At 44.6% G+C, this 18,024-nt stretch overlaps 1 protein-coding gene across 1 annotated transcript; it reads right to left on the reverse strand.

The window, feature by feature from the left end:
- Window positions 1-3,263: 3,263 nt before the first annotated feature.
- On the reverse strand, window positions 3,264-14,214 carry LOC130277410 (uncharacterized). Its single transcript, XM_056528080.1, has 3 exons — window positions 13,665-14,214; window positions 3,691-3,993; window positions 3,264-3,621 (listed from the first exon to the last, which is right to left on the reverse strand). The coding sequence occupies exons 1-3, from the start codon at window positions 13,685-13,687 to the stop codon at window positions 3,264-3,266; spliced, it is 684 nt and encodes a 227-aa protein (XP_056384055.1). The 5' UTR covers window positions 13,688-14,214.
- Window positions 14,215-18,024: the final 3,810 nt, after the last annotated feature.

Raw genomic sequence — 18,024 nt, forward strand, 5'->3', positions numbered from 1 at the left:
ACAAGTCCACTGCAGACTGCATAGTTACCCCCACGATCATGGAGGTAGGAACATCCGGATCAGTCCCCAGAAGGAAAGTCCCAAAGTCCCCCCACCACGGTGGGTCGATTCCACAGCGGATATGGATCAAGGTGAAAGACCAGTAGTCCACTCAGCCAGGTTTGTGAGGTTGAGAGCGTTGCCTCTTGTGGGGAACTTCAGCTCCCTGCCAGAGCCTCTTCAGAGTGGGAGAGCGAGATGGTAGTGAGGCGTGCTCATCATAGGGGATATCTTCGCAATGCTAAATTTCCATAGCCTCCGAAGGAGTGCGCACTGTATAAGAACGGGAGCGCACCTGAAACTGCAAATTAAATGGAACCCCCAGCGGTACTTGATTTGAGCTTTTTGTAAAGCCATGGTAACCGGTCTCATGTTCCGTCTCCTCTCCAGAGTCGACAGGGCTAAATCCGCGTAGAGATGGACAGATGGCGGCACATCAGGTAGCTGGGGAACGTTGCGAGCCGCTTGTAATATTTTGTCCCGCATCTCAGGATAGTGCATACGCAAGACAACATCCCGGGGGACATCGGGGCTTTTAGGGCGCCCCAGGCCTCTGTGGATTCTATCCATCCGCAGGTGAGTGCTATTCGTCTGAGGCAGTAGTGTCGCAAAGAGAGCTGAGACCTTGCCTTGTAGGTCAGTTACGGATTCTGCTAAACCACGAATGCGCACATTGGCCCGGCGAGACCAGTTCTCAAGGTCTTCTATTTTAAGTTCCAATAAGTCAAGTTTGTCAGAGTGCTCAGTTATAGCGTTTCTGTCAGCCTCTATGGCCTCCGCCAGATCGTCCGCCCTCAATTCAATATCAGCCACTCTATTGCCCAAATCACCCACCTGTTTAGCAAAGTCCGCCACAGCTTTAGTTCAGATTTCAACATAAGTTGGATGGACCTGTACAGCTCTGTAGGGTTCATCGGGTCAGTCGGCAGGACCAGTTGTGGCGTCTCATCAGCGATGTCCTCCTCCTCTGGAGCTGCAGGGCTGGAAGCGCGCGAAGGTGTCGGCGCCATGTTGGACTTCTGACCGGACCTGAAGATCTCGGGTATAGTTTATGATAAGGAGCGCTGTGAGCCACCTGTTCGATTCTTCTCCATCACTGTAGGTTCAGCCCGGTGTCAGGAGAGGAGATGCCGCTAAGGAGCTGATAAATTAGCGCTAATGTAGGCTAAATCCCGGCTGGTGGCACGGAGCTCACAGGGAACACGTCCTACTCAGCGAGCTGCGCGCATGTGCGCCCCAATAGGCGTTTTTTCTTGTAATCTGACAGGAGAGGATGAGCAGGAGCAGCAAGAGGGTTATGTGGAAGGCGAGACAGAGAACCTAACCCATAAACACCGTGGCAGTATGCAGTGGAGATGGAGGTAGGGAGTCCTCCTTAGTCACTTGTACAAATGGCACGATGCATGCTCAGTTGCTTGCGTAGTGACAGTCGAATTGTCACCATTCGGCAGCGAGATGACTTCTGGATTTCAACCTTATTGGACCCTCCCTACCGCCACAAAATAGGGGCTTTTTTTACACCCACTGAGAGGGAGGACAAATTACCTACTACAGAGGCATCCTATGCAGTCAGTTGGCCGATGCCTATCGGCGCCATCGTCCATCCTTTCGCAGGTCTGACAGGTCTGCGCTCACCTTCCACTGCCATGGCTGCTGGGGAGGGGAGGGGTGGTAGGAGCAGTACCAGCTCCATCAGCAGCAGTCTGAGTCTACAGTCGCTGATGAGTAGCTTTCTTCACTTGCATAGTGAAGCAACTCATGAGCAGCAGGTAGACCTGGAGCAGGACCTGAACCAACAGGTGATGGCATACCCTGACATGACCATGCCAACAAACCTTGAAAATCCACTGGACTTCTGGGCAGCCAAACTTGATTTGTGTCTGCAACTAGCAGAGTTTTCCCTGGAAAAGCTGTCCTGCCGACCAGTAGTGTGCCATCAGAGCAGGTGTTTAGTGCGGCGGGGACCATAGTCATCCCAAGGAGAACTCGCCTGTCCACGAAAAATGTGGAAAAACTGACCTTTGTGAAGATGAATCAGGCATGGATCAGCCAGGATTTACACCCACCAATGCCTGATGCATCAGAGTAGATTGACCATGGTGCCACACCAACACTTCACAAATATGGATAGTGCCAAATAGATTTAAGACACTGCTCCCCAGTTACAAACATTCCTCCGCATCAGACCTTTTTTCACCCTTCATCACCGGGTACTGATATTGCCACCTACCGCACCACTCTGTCGCTAGGTCACTTTCAGGACTCCTGATGCTGCTGCTACCACCTCCAGACTGTCTCATTCAGCCACTATATGTTCTCCTCATGCTTCAGCCACCTCCAGGCTGTGCCATTCATCCAATATATGGTTTACTGATGCATCAGCCAGCTCCAGTCTGTGTAATTCAGCAACTACATGGTTTAGTGATGCTGCTGGGCCTAGGACATTACCTATATATGTTTATGGTAGCACTAGGTACCATACTTATTCAATGGAAATTTCAAAATTCATCTTTTATTCTTAGAGATTATGAGGCCCTATTGTCTCCTCATCTGCGGCCAACCCCAGACACTGGGGTGTACAATCTACACCCTCCCATATTCTGCAAGCAAAGTGTACATGCAACATGCAAAATACATCAGCAGTTTTCTATCAAAAGTGAATTTAACAAAAAAAAAATACAAAAAGTCCAAGAAAGTTCAGAACATACCATCCTGCCAAGACATTCTGCCAGCTTCTGTCAGGAAATACTGTGCAAAATCATCTCGGTGACGCATGACGGCCTGGGTTGATCTTCTTGATGACTGCTGTAGTCCAAGCAGAGCTGCTTACACGTTTTCAGGATCACTGGGGTGAGGCCCTTGGTTAGGACGAAGTTGTGGAGAACAACAGCTGCCTTAACAACCTGATCAACCACGTCCGGGTGCAGTTGGATTGGCTGTGTGAAGATCCGCCATTTGCCCGCAGAAATTGCAAAGGCACACTCCACATAGCGTCTGGCACGGGACAGTCTGTAGTTGAAGATCTGCTGGCAGTGGTCGAGACCTCGGCTGGAGTAAGGCTTCAGCAAGTTGGCACACATCTGGAAGGCCTCGTCCCCAACAAAAACAAAGGGCATTGGAGGTCCATCAGTCCCAGGAAAGGCCCTTAATTCAGGAAGTCCCATCTCAGCAGAGTAGATCCTCCTCCCCACGGCAGAGTTCTTAAACACACGGTCATTCGTTCTTCAATATGACCCGATGTCCACAGCGATTAATTTGTACTGCGCATCCGCAATGGCCAGAAGTATGGTAGAGAAGAATTTCTTGTAGTTGTAATACTCAGACCCCGTGTGCGCCGGCTTCTGGATCCTGATGTGCTTCCCGTCGATTGCTCCAACACAGTTTGGAAACTGTGTGACTTCCTGTAACTTCTCTGCGATGCCAAGCCAATGTTCGGCTGAAGGTTGTGGAAGAAAGTCTGCTAGAAGGCAATCCCACAGGCAATCGCAGGTGGTCCGGACAATCCCAGAGATGGTAGAAACTCCAAGGCGAAACTGGAAGTAGAGCGACGAAAAACTCTCACCGGATGCCAGGAACCTGAAACTAACAGTTTAAAAAAAGCAAATTGTCTGAACACTGCAAAATAAAATATACAGAATTTCGACTACATACCTAAGGCTTACGATGAGGTGTTCATCTGACGAGATGCTCCTTCTGAGGTGGGTGTCTTGGCGATGGATCTTTTCACTAATGCGTTGGAGAAGGTCATCAAACGTTTGTACAGTCATCCGTAGGTAGCCAGAGAACTTCTCAGGGTGCTGGCGCAGCTCCACGTACCAAGTACTGTGCACCCCATGGGTCATCTGTGCTGCAGTGATGGCATGGAACCAATATCTTCGGTGGTGGTGACGTCTCTCATAATATTCGGATCTTCTCCTTCTACTTTGTTGGGCTCGCCACAACAGCACATCAAAACTGTAGGAAAGGTGGGTGGGAAACATGATGAAAACCGCAATGGTAAAATCTGACAGCAAGCAATCCACGCAACAGTACTCTCCCTCTCAATGCTGAAATTCAGACTGCAGCCAGATCATTGTGGCATCCTTTTATACCCTCAGGTGTTGCAAGGTGTGACAGGTAGGAGAGGTCAAAAAGGGGTTAAAATAACAGACGTTATTAACGGATGTATTAACGGATTATAACGGATCATAACAGATAATAATGCATAAACAAATATAACGGGACTTTGAACTTAATTCACCCGTAATTACACGTCCCTTAAAATACATAATAACGGATGTTTATAACGGATGAATGAACTATAGTGTGAAAGGAGCCTTACAGTACGACTACTGTGAATTCATTCAGTTGATAGGTATTGGGGTTTTTGTGTCATATGTGTTTATATGTGTGATTGGCCCACTAGGGAGCCTTTTATCTGATAATCTAATAAATGTTATGTTTTAACTCTAATTGATCAGATGTACACCGTTAGTGATCTCTCTTGCTATAGATACCTCTAGACATATTATTCTAGTAAGGTGGACTCTTAGTATCGTATATTGTCCGTTTTTGGTGATTTCAACATCTTGATGGGGGCAGTTTGGAGACCACTGATTTAAGGGGCCCAAGCTTCCACATTTACCTATAGAGCAAGTAACCATCTGCTTCACCTCAATTCTTAAGACTCAATTGGCTATTTGGTGAGTGCCCTTTTTTTTTTTTCCGAAGGACACATTTTATAAATGACCTAAATTAAATAGGTTTGCATGGTGACATATTCTTCTCCCCATTAGAAGGAATAAGCAGCAATGTTTACCACAAATAGATTACTTTTTTACTCATTTTAATACATAAATTGACAAATCCTGTATACATTTTGACTAAGCAGTGCTTTTACTTGGTGCGGAGGGAAATGAGCTGTTTTTTCTCTCTATTGTGGTTGCTCAAATGTTCTTGAAACGAAATCTCGAAAGTAAGATCAAGTAAACAATTTATTCCATGACAAATGTATCACATTAAAGTAAAACCTTCAATGAGTCCTAACTGTCTCAAGAAGTGATGGCACTTTCCTAGTGATGGATAGGCCATTATCTTATCTGGGACCTCCACCATAAACAGTGGAGGTCCCAGACATTGGAGGGGCACACCTTTGGTGTAGTTGTGACACCTCCACCTGGCCAGGCTCTGGTATCCTGCCCTGCCTTCAGGCAGCCAATTGCTTCATGATGGTCCCGATGCTCACACTCCCGGTGGTGGGATATTTAAAGCAGTCTGCTTATGCTGTCTGCTACTCCTTACCTTTTATCTGTGTTTTGCTATCTATTTTTGGTCTGTTTAAACCCCTTCTGTCCTTACCTCCTCCCTGACATTTTGTACTAAGTTTTGAATTGTGTTTATGACTCCGCTGTGCCCAGCACTTGTACAGTGTAGGGACCGCTGCCCAGTTGGAGGTCTCTTGCTTAGGACCGATGGTCAAGTAGGTAGAGGACAAGGCTGTTGGCAAGTTCATAGACTGCACTTATATAGTCTGTCATCTGAATTTTTCCCTTAACATGGCCACCTAGCTGTTTAGGGAACCTTAACATGGCTCAATTCAAGTGAATAGGATCCTCTACAGCCAGAATTATTGTGTAGGGCAAAACTCAGAAAGGGATACAAGGCCAATGTTCGTACTCAAAGTCTGTTTGGGTTCCAGGTTGGTCCTGAGTGCACCAGAGATATGTCATCACTTTATGATATGACAATAGATGAAAAGGACAATCTGTGGTACCATATTAGAAAATTACAAATACAATTATTGCCTGATTTACTTCTGATATATATGAACTGTCCAATAATAAACCTATAGGGGCTGTAGGAGTTCCAGCCCACCTGGAACATAATGCCTGAGCAGACCCATCGAGACAGATGCCAGCATGCCACTGGTGTCATAGTTAGTGGGCCCTATTGCAGATTTTGCATCAGACGCTAAAGATTCATGTACACATCTGGAAGCAGGAATTGTATCCTGTAAAGCCATCAGCTGACTGAGAATCCAAGGACACCAGGGAAGATCACTCATAAAAAGATGGAAATACAGGAAAGGAATTATGCAATTCTCTCATTTGTTCTATTGTTCTAAAGATAAATTCATACTTGGTTCACCAATGTGGATTCAGCAGATCATCATTCTTACTAGAGATGAGTGAATTTTTGAAAAATTCAATTCAGCCGATTCGCCGAATAAAAAAAAATAAAAAATCAATTAGATCCGAATAAATTATCGGCAGAGTTTTTATTACTAATGTATTTTAATGATGTGTTTAATAAAGTGTGTGTGTGTTTCACTTTTTTTCTCTATTTCAATAAAAAATTTTAGGTAGTACCACAGACTGTTCCATGATGGGAGTAGTAGTAGCTGTGCTAATAGACAGATCGCCCTGGGTGTCACTCCTGACACCCGCTGCGATCGTCCTGTATAATTTATAGATGCGGGCGGCTTTCTCGCATCCAGATAGGACGATCACATTGGGTGTCAGGAGTGACACCTGCTGTGATCTGTCCTTAACTGCAGGTACTACAGCTCCCAACATGGAGCACACTCTGCTCCATGCTGGGAGCTGTAGTACCTGCATTAATAGACAGATTGCAGTGGGTGTTACTTCTGACACCTGATGCAGTCGTCTTGTATAATGTATAGATGCGAGCGGCCGCTCTTCTCTGGTCTCACTGTAGTATGAGTATATGCTGTATATATACCTATTATTCATATTTCCCACAGAGAGCTGTGACTGGCTGGAACCATCTACCCAATCACAGCTCTCTGTGGGAAATAAGAATAAGTGATGTGAATTCTATTCACATAACTGGCCAGTCAGAGTATAGTACAGAGATGCGAGCGCAGTAGAAAGCCGCTCCATCTCTGCAATAGAAAGGACAATTGCATCGGGTGTCAGGAGTGACACATTCTGTGATCTGTCTTTTAGCACAGGAACTACAGCTCCCATCATGGAACAGTCTGTTCCATGATGGGATTAGAAGTACTACCTAAAAATAAATAAAAAATAGAGGGGAAAAAAAGTGAAACACACACACTTTATTAAACACAATATTAAAATTAATTATAAAAAAATATATTATTTTTACATTTAAATGGCCCCTTTCTACATTTTTATTATTGTCGGCTACATTTTTAGGTCCCTGCCCGCCCACATAAATTGATCCCTGTTTCAAACATAAAAATTTTTTTTTAGTGGCTTTATAATTTTGTATACACCCAAGAATGGAGTCTACATTTTAGGCTGCTTTCACACTATTCACAGTATTCATCCATCATTAAACATCCGTTTTCTGTATTGTATAATTAGAAAACGGATGTATAATAACGGATTAAATAACGGGTGCTAACGGCTGAATAGTATCCGTCAAAATAATGGGCATATTCATCTGTTAAGACCCGTTATAACATCCATCATGTACCATTATTTTATGGCCGTTTCAACACCTCTGCCTACAGATTCCAGCAGCTGGGAATACTCATCATGCATGGAACAGAGTCTTTTTCATGGTGGGGGTTGTAGTACAAACACTAATGTAGCCTCCGCAGCCACCGACAGACTCCTGGCCTGAGATTCTCTGGTAGCTGCTACAGCAAAGACTTAGATGTTGTAGCTATGAGCACATAACTCAAAGAGACTGAAATAAAGATGGCTGCCCCTTATATAGTGAGGGGGCTTGACTATAGCCCATTGGTCAAGCTGTGGGTCATAGGTTAAACCTGGTCCAGGTTCAGTGGTCGGCACTACCCTATAGCAGGTACACGTGGATAATGTAGATAATAAGAAAAAATAGGAATCCCGGCATTCAATTTATCTTTTCTTCTTTTTATTTATGCAGAACAAACATAGGAAACATAAGAAACGCAGACTGCGTTTGTTTCCTATGTTTGTTCTGCATAAATAAAAAGAAGAAGAAAGATAAATTGAGTGCCGGGATTCCTATTTTTCCTATAGGTTAAACCTGGTGCTTCCTGAGATTGCATATTACAGCAAATCATATAACAGTATAACAAAACATGTGATCAGCTTACTCACACAGGTCCTTGGAGTCCTCCAAAGGTCCTATATACTATCTATACATTAGAATCCTATCTGGATGTGGATCCTCTGTGTCAGCGAGGGATTGGAGTGGACCGTGTCGGTGGAGCGGTTCTAGAGTTGCTACTGGTTTTCACTAGAGCCCGCCGCAAAGCGGGATGGTCTTGCTGCGGCGGTAGCAACCAGGTCGTATCCACCGGCAACGGCTCAACCTCGCTGACTGTTGAGAAGGCATGGGACAGAAGGACTAGGCAGAAGCAAGGTCAGAAGTAGCAGAAGGTCGGGGCAGGCGGCAAGGTTCGTAGTCAATAGTAATAGCAGGAGGTCAGGAACACAGTAATGGTAAACACAGTAGTAGCTTTCTCTAGGCACTAAGGCAACAAGATCCGGCAAGGAAGTGCAGGGGAAGTGAGGTTATATGGACAGGGAGCAGGTGGAAGCTAATCAGACTGATTGGGCCAGGCACCAATCACTGGTGTACTGGCCCTTTAAATTTTAGAGAGCTGGCGCGCGCGAGCCCTAGAGTGCGGAGCCGCGCGCGCCAGAACATGATAGCCAGGGACCGGGACGGGTAAGTGGTTTGGGATGCGATTCGCAAGCGGGCGCGTCCCGCTATGCGAATCGCATCCCCATCATGAATGTCAGTGCAGCGCTCCCGGTCAGCGGGCCTGACCGGGGCGCTGCATAGAGGAGAAGGTAACAGGTAACATACACTACATTTAATGAACTAGCAAGATAACACAAGGAGTCCCTGCAGGGGAGCCCCCAGGTCACTGAGGGACTCAACCTAACATAGCCTACAGGTAATACAAGACTATGTACCTGTAGTGGGACACCCCACTAAAGTGGGACCAGAGAAGAGCGGCCAGCCGCCCGCATCTCTACATTATACACAACGATGACATCGGGTGTCAGAAGTGACACTTGCTGCGATCTGTCTATTAATGCAGGTACTACAGCTCCCAGCATGGAGCAGAGTGTGCTCCATGTTGGGAGCTGTAGTACCTGCAGTTAAGGACAGATCACAGCAGGTGCCACTCCTGACACCTGCTGTGATCGTCCTATCTATTGCAGGACATTATGCAGGACGATCGCAGGGGTGTCGCTAATGAAAAAATGTGTTATTTCGAATCAAGTTGAAGTTCAGATTCGGTCCGAATTGAATTTTTTATGAAAGTCGGAAGAAATTAATTATTACAGCAGAACTGCTGGAACGTTACCCACTTAAAAAGCCACATGACTGAGTTTCATTACTATCACGGTATAATTTCCACCTTCTCCAGTGAATCATTTCATTGGATTCCATATTCTCCCCATATGTGTATGTCTGCAACTTTTAGCAAATAGCTGACACCACCACATAACGCCTTTGAAGAGGTTATCCAAGGGTTCATAGTCCCAATGGGTCATACTTCAGGCCCATCCCTCATTCATTCCCTTATTTAAAGGAAAAATGTCATCCTGTTCACCAACACTAAGCTGCTCAGCGTTTGAAACAAACTGTTTCGAATGCTGCAGCCGAGAGCTCATGATGTCATAGCCCTGCCCCTCATTACATCATGCCCCGCCCCCTCAATGCAAATCTATGGGATGGGGCATGACAGCCGTCACGCCCCCTCCCATAGACTTGCATTGAGTGGGCGGGGCGTGACTTCCTGAGGGGGCGGGGCTATGATGTCATGAGCTCCCAGCGCCGGCTCCAGAGTTAGGAACAGTTTGTTCCAAACGCTGAGCAGCAGAGTACCCCTTTAAAAATGAAGCTTTTTCTTTCTAAAGTAGTAATGCCACCTTGTAAAGGTCCCTTATTACCAGGGAGAGCCCCTACATACCTTATGGTTTCTAGGTTCATATTTTTTTATACTTGTGTGTGTGGCTTTCTGTAAATGTAAAAAATGCAATGAGTCAATTGAAGACTTTAGTTATCTTTCATTTCCCTGACAAACTTTCCTAACATGGTCTTTTAGTGATTGTATATGTATTAAAAGTTGATATTCATCAAGGTCCAGGATGACCAAGACACTTTCCTTGAAGATTTTTGTTGAGGTTAACCGCAGCGCTCAGTATTGCTTAAAGGAGAACTGTCACGTCTTAAACTTCCTCTTTTGAACTTCTTTTATTTTTAGTTGTGTTAAGAGCAATAGAGTCAGAAGTACGTTTTTAAGTTTGGCGTAATGAATAAGCTCATCATTGAGCTGTATCAATAGACTGTAGTTTTGATTTTGTGGTCTTCTAATCATTTCAAAGGTCAAAAAACATACATATATTTTATTTTGAGGCAGAAATTCCCATGACTGATAATCGGCACGCGTTATCTATAATGGAATTGTTGGCAGGCACATGGATTTCTGCAAGTTACTTTCACTTGGAAATAACAGTGTTACAGAGATTAGACCACTTTATTCTATGAATAAAGATAACACCTCCAACACACGGCGGGATAAATCAGGCGCTGAGACCAGGATAGAGTAAGGGAATTTTATTACCCACAATGCAAAGCATTTTGTGGAGAATCCTCTATCTGAGGAAGCGGATTCTCCGCGAAACGCGTTGCATTGTGGATGAATCAGACGACCAGGATAGAGTAAGGGAATTTTATTACCCACAATGCAAAGCATTTCATGGAGAATCCTCTATCGGAGGAAGCGGATTCTCCGCGAAACGTGTTGCATTGTGGATGAATCAGGCGACCAGGATAAAGTAAGGGAATTTTATTACCCACAATGCAATGCGTTTTGCGGAGAATCAGCTTCCTGATGGAGCGGATTCTCCGTGTAAAGCATTGCATTGTGGATGAATCAAATTCTGATACCAGGATAGAGTAAGGGAATTTTATTACCCACAATGCAACGCTTTTTGTGGAGAAACCGCTTCCTCAGGAAGCGGATTCTCTGCAAAATACTTTGCATTGTGGATGAATCAGGCACTGAGACCAGGATAGAGTAAGGGAATTTTATTACCCACAATACAAAGCGTTTCGCGGAGAATCCACTTCCTGAGGAAGCGGATTCTCCGCGAAACGCGTTGCATTGTGGGTAATAAAATTCCCTTACTCTGTCCTGGTCTCAGCGCCTGATTGATCCCGCCATGTGTTGGAGGACTTATCTTTGTTCATATGCTGTTTGCTGGCATGGAGCGGCTGCAGAGACCTGCATTTCCCCATATGCTACCCCATTGTTGTACTTGGTCCGCAGTACAACCATCCTTGGTAAGCGCAGTTCATGCCTAACGTTACCATTTGTCCCAAGGTATCACACTACGGAGCGCATCCTGTTGTTTTTATTTTTCACTTTATTCTATGACTGATTCTTCTTCCATTATAGTCTATGGAAGCTGCTACTCTATTAGCAGACTATCCCCTTATCTGACAAAAAGAGCAAATCTGTCAACTGGAACTTCTTTGAAAAGACCACACATGGGACTTAGAGCACAACACGGCACATTTAAAGGATTAGTGCAGTGAAAAAATAACGTATCCCCTATCCTAAAGATAGGGGATAAGTTATAGGTCTCGGAGGGGTCCAACCGCTGGGACCCCACGTGATCTCCTGAACGGGGCCTCGGCAGTCTGCTGGAAGCGGCCGTTCCAACCCCCGCAGGAAGCCGCGGCCAACACATATCCCCTCCATGTAAATGAATGGGATACATGGAGGGGGCATGTCGGCCCTCTTCCAGCAGACTGTCGGGGCCCATGTTCAGGAGATCTATAACTTATCCCCTATCCTTTGGATAGGGGATAAGTTATCTTTCACTACAGAACTCCTTAAATATATGAAGGATGTAAAAAGTGCACACGAACCGATGGACCCAGTACACAATATTAACACCTATCACTGTATAAATATATATTTATGTAACCTTATTGGTAGATGTGTAAAGACATGCGGCGACTTGTAGTCACCGCGAGCCGCCCTGGAGCGCTTTACCCTTCCGGTGTTAATCATATGTTATGGAAGAAAGGAGGAAGAAGACCTATCAACCCAGGAGCTGCAGATACTTGACCCAAGGAATGGATGGAAGCAAAGATGTGCTATCATAGATCCCTCGGAAGGGACCACTTTATTGATAAAAAATTTTAAAAAAAGTGCAAAGTACAGATTACGCGTTTCGAGGGAAACACCCTCTTCATCAGATCTGATGAAGAGGGTGTTTCCTTCGAAACGCGTAATCTGTTTAATTTTTTTTATCAATAAAGTGGTCCCTGCTGAGGGATCTGTGATAGCACATCTTTGCTTCCATCCATTCCTTGGGTCAAGTATCCGCAGAGCCTGGGTTGATAGGTCTTCTTCCTCCTTTCTTCCTTGCAACTCCTCCAGGACTGGAATCCTCCTGCCTGCTGTGACCTCCCGGGTTCAGCAGTCATTCTGATCTTATGGTACCCTATACACTAGGGTCATAGGTGCTTGTCCTATTGTTTAGAGGTGAGCGACCATCTACTAGACGCGTCGGTAGCCCAGGCATCTAGCATTGTTCCCTCTTGCTTGGGGTAATACACTAGGCACCACTCATGCGGTCTTTTCTTTCTACATTAATACAATTATATTTTATGGCTTATTTTCTTACGTTTCCATATTGTAATCTTTTGTGCTTCATTTTACAATTAATATCATCTTTTTTTTTTTTGCAATGTTAGTTTCATTGGCCAGCTGTCTACGATGTCACTCTGGCACCATCTTTGGTTTGTTATAAGTAGCGCTTTTCTTGAAATGTTTGTTAAGCCATTGCATATCTGAGGAAGGGATGTTTTAGGCTAGGTTCAGACTACGGAATCTCCAGGCAGAAAATTTCCACCCGGAGATTCCGAGTGCGGCCAGTGTCGGCTGAATCAGTCGGCGCAAGGACCGCGCGGACACTGCAGTCTCCTATAGACTGCAAAGTGTTCCGCGCGGATTTCCGCCTGAAGAAAGAGCACCGCCTTTCTTCAGGCGGAAATTTCTAAGTGGATTTTCTAAGCGGATTTTCCGCTTCACAAATTCCGAAGTGTGAATTTGTGAACGTAAACCCATTCACTACACTAGACATTTTAGCAAGCGGAATTTCTGACGGAAATTTTACGACTGAATTTCTGTCGGAAATTCCGTAGTCTGAACCTAGCCTTACACTCAAAAACTCATTGGCCTTCATTTACTATTGCAAACCCGACATATTTTGTCGGGTTGTGCATCAGATTCTGGCACATTGCGCCAGAAATTCTGTCTGCACCAGAATTGGCGCCAGAATTGAAAAACCCCTACTAACGCTCCATTTTACTACGAAAACCTGGAAAAGGGGCATGGCCTTTGGGGAAAGAGTAATGTTGGGCGGGTCAATGGCCCCCTCTGGCCCTCCCTTAGCAACGCCCCTTGTATGCGGCGATTGATGTCTGAGTAAATTGATTGGTGTGAAGATACAGCGTGACCCTCTGGTTACTTTGCATTCCCAGCTACTATACTGTAACGGGGTTCCCAGCAGAGTAAGGTAAATCTACAGAAACCACTAGGGATTTGCTCTTTCATCTGACTTCTTCTTGTACAGTTTGTAGAAACACATCAAACGTTACAATATTCTTCATTTTTCTTTGAATTTACTTACGTTTGATTGCTGTCAATATTCATCTCCTAGCACCACCATTGGACAAGCTTTGCCGGTATGCCCGCTGAGTGGATCCTTTTTCCATTTGTTATATAGTATCAGCTACATTGTAAACTGTGGTGCCGCTCTCATATTTCTTTTTTTGTTGTGAATACTATCTCTAAAATCTAGTGAATAATTCATCACCTCTATATAAAAAAAAAAAACTAAGAAATTGTCTGACTGGGAATGATTTCAGTAACGGGGAAGCCAAGCCATAATCTGGACTTCACCTGAAGCAATGACTACACGCATAGGAATGTATTTGTTCACTATTCAGGTGGCATTTTGGAGGCTAGTCACCTGTACCCATTGCCTGTTGCTAACTGACTGTCATTTCCCCAGAAATATACTTTTCAGGTCATAAATTCCAGTAAACTTTTTTTTACTTCCCATATTTTACTATCTTGTTGTGTTATAAAGTTTCCTATTAGGACTGTTGTCTTAAATGGGCCTTTTCAGATCCCAAAAAACTTTTTATATGTTGTTACTAATAAAAATTAAAGACCTTGTAAAATGGTTGTTTTCAATATTTAATAAAGAAAACGGCCCCTGAAACTCCCACCACTAGAGGTCACCATGACTACTAGGACAATAACCAGTCTTGGATTGTCATCAGCTTGTCCACGGGTCATGAACAACAGATGGACCAGGCTGCATAAGTAGACACACTAATCACCTCCCACTACCACAAGGGAGGGACACAACCCCTCCTACCACACACCAATCACCTCCTACCACCACGAGGGAGGGGCATGCCCCAATCCCACCACACACCAATCACCTTCCACCCCCACAAGGGAGGGACACTCCCCCTACCACCACACACCAATAACCTCCCACCACCATAAGGGAGGGACACGCCCCATCCCACCAGACACCTCCCCTGAGAGAATGTCTAACACCGTGAGCTTATGAAAAGAGGTATTTTTATAATAAATATTGGTGATAGAGGCATAAAAATCAGATGTACATGGTCAGGATTATGTACTGAGTAACATATTAATAATTTTTTTTGTTGTTGGTGGGATCTGACAGGTACTCTTTAAGTACTGTGGTAGGTCGGTGGGTTTGGTTGGCAGGTGTCCTCCATCTGGTGCCTTCATATTTCCAAAAGGTAATACTGAGGAGGACCAACTGGATGAACTGCTGGAGAATTTCCTTAACCCCTTAAAAGGGTACGGTGGAAAACATTTTTTTAATCAACTGGTGCCAGAAAGTTAAACAGATTTGTAAATTACTTCTATTAAAAAATCTTAATCGTTCCAGTACTTATTAGCTGCTGAATACTACAGAGGAAATTATTTTCTTTTTGGAACACAGAGCTCTCTGCTGACATCACGACCACAGTGCTCTCTGCTGATATCTCCGTCCATTTTAGCAACTGCCCAGAGCAGCATATGTTTGCTATGGGGATTTTCTCCTACTCTGGATAGTTCCTAAAATGGACAGAGATGTCAGCAGAGAGCACTGTGATCAGACAGAAAGGAAATTCAAAAAGAAAAGAACTTCATCTGTAGTATACAGCAGCTGATAAGTACTGGAAGGATTAAGATTTTTAAACAGAAGTTATTTACAACTCTGTTTAACTTTCTGGCACCAGTTGATTTAAAAATAAAAATGTTTCCACCGGAGTACCCCTTTAAGGTAGGAGTTAGTGCCGATGACATAGGGACCAGCAGAAGCGGCGTTTAGCTGCGAAACCTTCATTGTCTCTACTTCCCTCTCCCTCTATGTAACGATCTGACATCCTGTGAGATAAAATAAACGTGTCCACAAGTGATTTTTTTTCCGACAGAGAACGCGAGTGGTAAATTCCTTTATAAATACTATGTAAAACCCACAGAATAAAGAGAACATGTCAGTTCTACCATATAGTGCACTGCGTAAAGATGACACCTTCCAAAATTAGCAAAATGGCAATAAAAAAACAATGAAAAATGTATAACTAAACAGAAACTGATACATAGATAATTTTTCCTTTTCTGACTGTAGTTTATTATTATTATTATTGTTATTATTATTATTATATTTTCTGTAATTGCCTATATGGATAGTTTAACCTGAGCTGTGGTAAGCCTTAAAGGGGTACTCCGGCACTTAGACATCTTAGACCGGTGGTCGCCTGTAATCAGACCCAAAGCGAACACGCTGATTTCAACTGGGGTGCTGCGTGCATGATCATGGGGGTCCCCAGCGGTGGGACCCCCGCGATCAGGCATCTTATCCCCTATCCTTTGGATAGGGGATAAGATGTCTAACCGCCGGAGTACCCCTTTAAGATAAATGTTTTATAGCAGCCACAAGAACAATGGCAAACAAAGTAAGAAGCCTATGTTTAACCCCTTAACGACCATGAACATAAATGTACGTCCTGGTTTGGCGGGACTTCGCGCACCAGGACGTACATTTACGTCCTGTGTATGACCGCGAGCATCGGAAGGGTGCTCGCATCATACACGGCAGGTTCCGGCTGCTAGCAGCAGCCGGGGACCCGATGATAGTGGCAGACATCCGCGATCGCATGGATGTCGTCATTAACCCCTCAGATGCCGCAATCAATACAGATCACGCCATCTGTGGCAGTGCGGTACTTTGTATGGATGATCGGATTGCGCGCAGCGCTGCCGCGGGGATCCGATCATCCAGCATGGCGCCCGGAGGTCCCCTCACCTGGCTCCGGCCGTCTCCCGGGGTCTTCTGCTCTGGTCTGCGATCGAGCAGACCAGAGCAGAAGATCACTGATAATACTGATCAGTGCTGTGTCCTGTACATAGCACTGCACAGTATTAGCAATCAAATGATTGCTATAGATAATACCCTATAGGGACTATTAAAGTGTAAAAGTGAAAGTAAAAAAAGTACAAAAAAAAGTACAAAACATGTGAAAAATCCCCTCCCCCAATAAAAATGTAAAACGTTATTTTTTCCCATTTACCCCCATAAAGTGTATAAAATAAATAGTTAATACACATATTTGGTATCGCCGAGTGCGTAAATGTCCAAACTATTAAAATGTAATGTAATTGATCCCATACGGTAAACGGCGTGAAGGTAAAAATAAAAAAAGCGCAAAATTGCTACTTTTTTATCACATTTTATTCAATAGAAAAATAATAAAAAAAATGAATACAAGTTTTATAAACACAAATGTGGTATTAATAAAAAGTAATGATTATGGCGCAAAAAATGAGCCCTTATACCGCCGCTTATACGGAAAAATTAAAAAGTTATAGGTCGTCAAAATAGAAGGATTTTAAACAAACTAATTTGGTTAAAAAGTTTGCGATTTTTTTAAGCGCAACAATAATAGAAAAGTAGGTTATCATGGGTATCATTTTAATTGAATTGACCCAAAAGAATAAAGAACACATGTCATTTTTACCGTAAATTATACCGCGTGAAAACCAAACCTTCCAAAATTTGCTAAATTGCGGTTTTCTTTTTAATTTGCCCACACAAATAGAATTTTTTTTGTTGCGCCATACATTTTATGGTAAAATGAGTGATGTCATTACGCAGGACAACTGGTCACGCAAAAAACAAGCCCTCATACTAGTCTGTGGATTAAAATATAAAAGAGTTACGATTTTTTTGAAGACGAGGAGGAAAAAACGAAAATGCAAAAATAAAATTGGCCTGGTCCTTAAGGGGTTAAAAATAACAAAACTACCGTATATACTCGAGTATAAGCCGAGTTTTTCAGCACGATTTTTCGTGCTGAAAACACCCCCCTCGGCTTATACTCGAGTGAACTCCCCCACCCGCAGTGGTCTTCAACCTGCGGACTTCCAGAGGTTTCAAAACTACATCTCCCAGCAAGCCCGGGCAGCCATCGGCTGTCCGGGCTTGCTGGGAGTTGTAGTTTTGAAACCTCCGGAGGCCCGCAGGTTGAAGACCACTGCGGCCTTCAACATCATCCAGCCCCCTCTCACCCCCTTTAGTTCTGAATACTCACCTCCGCTCGGCGCTGGTCCGGTGCTGCAGGACTGTCCGGAGAGGAGGTGGTCCGGTGGGATAGTGGTTCCGGGCTGCTATCTTCACCGGGGAGGCCTCTTCTAAGCGCTTCGGGCCCGGCCTCAGAATAGTCACGTTGCCGTGACAACGACGCAGAGGTGCGTTCATTGCCAACGTACTTCTGCGTCATTGTCAAGGCAACGCCTCTATTCCGGGCCGGAAGCGCGGAGAAGAGGCGCCCCCGGTGAAGATAGCAGCCCGGACCACCTCCTCACCGGACCACCTCCTCTCCGGACAGCCCTGCAGGACCGGACCAGCGCCGAGCGGAGGTGAGTACTCAGAACTAAAGGGGGTGAGAGGGGGC

Source organism: Hyla sarda, chromosome 6 (assembly GCF_029499605.1).
Source record: "Hyla sarda isolate aHylSar1 chromosome 6, aHylSar1.hap1, whole genome shotgun sequence".
NCBI classification, from domain to species: domain Eukaryota; kingdom Metazoa; phylum Chordata; class Amphibia; order Anura; family Hylidae; genus Hyla; species Hyla sarda.

Coding starts and splice junctions, on each gene's coding strand:
- LOC130277410 (XM_056528080.1), bottom strand. CDS start 13,687: ATGAATATTGACAGCAATCAAAC. Junction 3,994..13,664: donor AATATTGACAGCAATCAAAC/GTAAGTAAATTC, acceptor CCTTTCCTACAG/TTTTGATGTGCTGTTGTGGC. Junction 3,622..3,690: donor CACCTCATCGTAAGCCTTAG/GTATGTAGTCGA, acceptor TTAAACTGTTAG/TTTCAGGTTCCTGGCATCCG.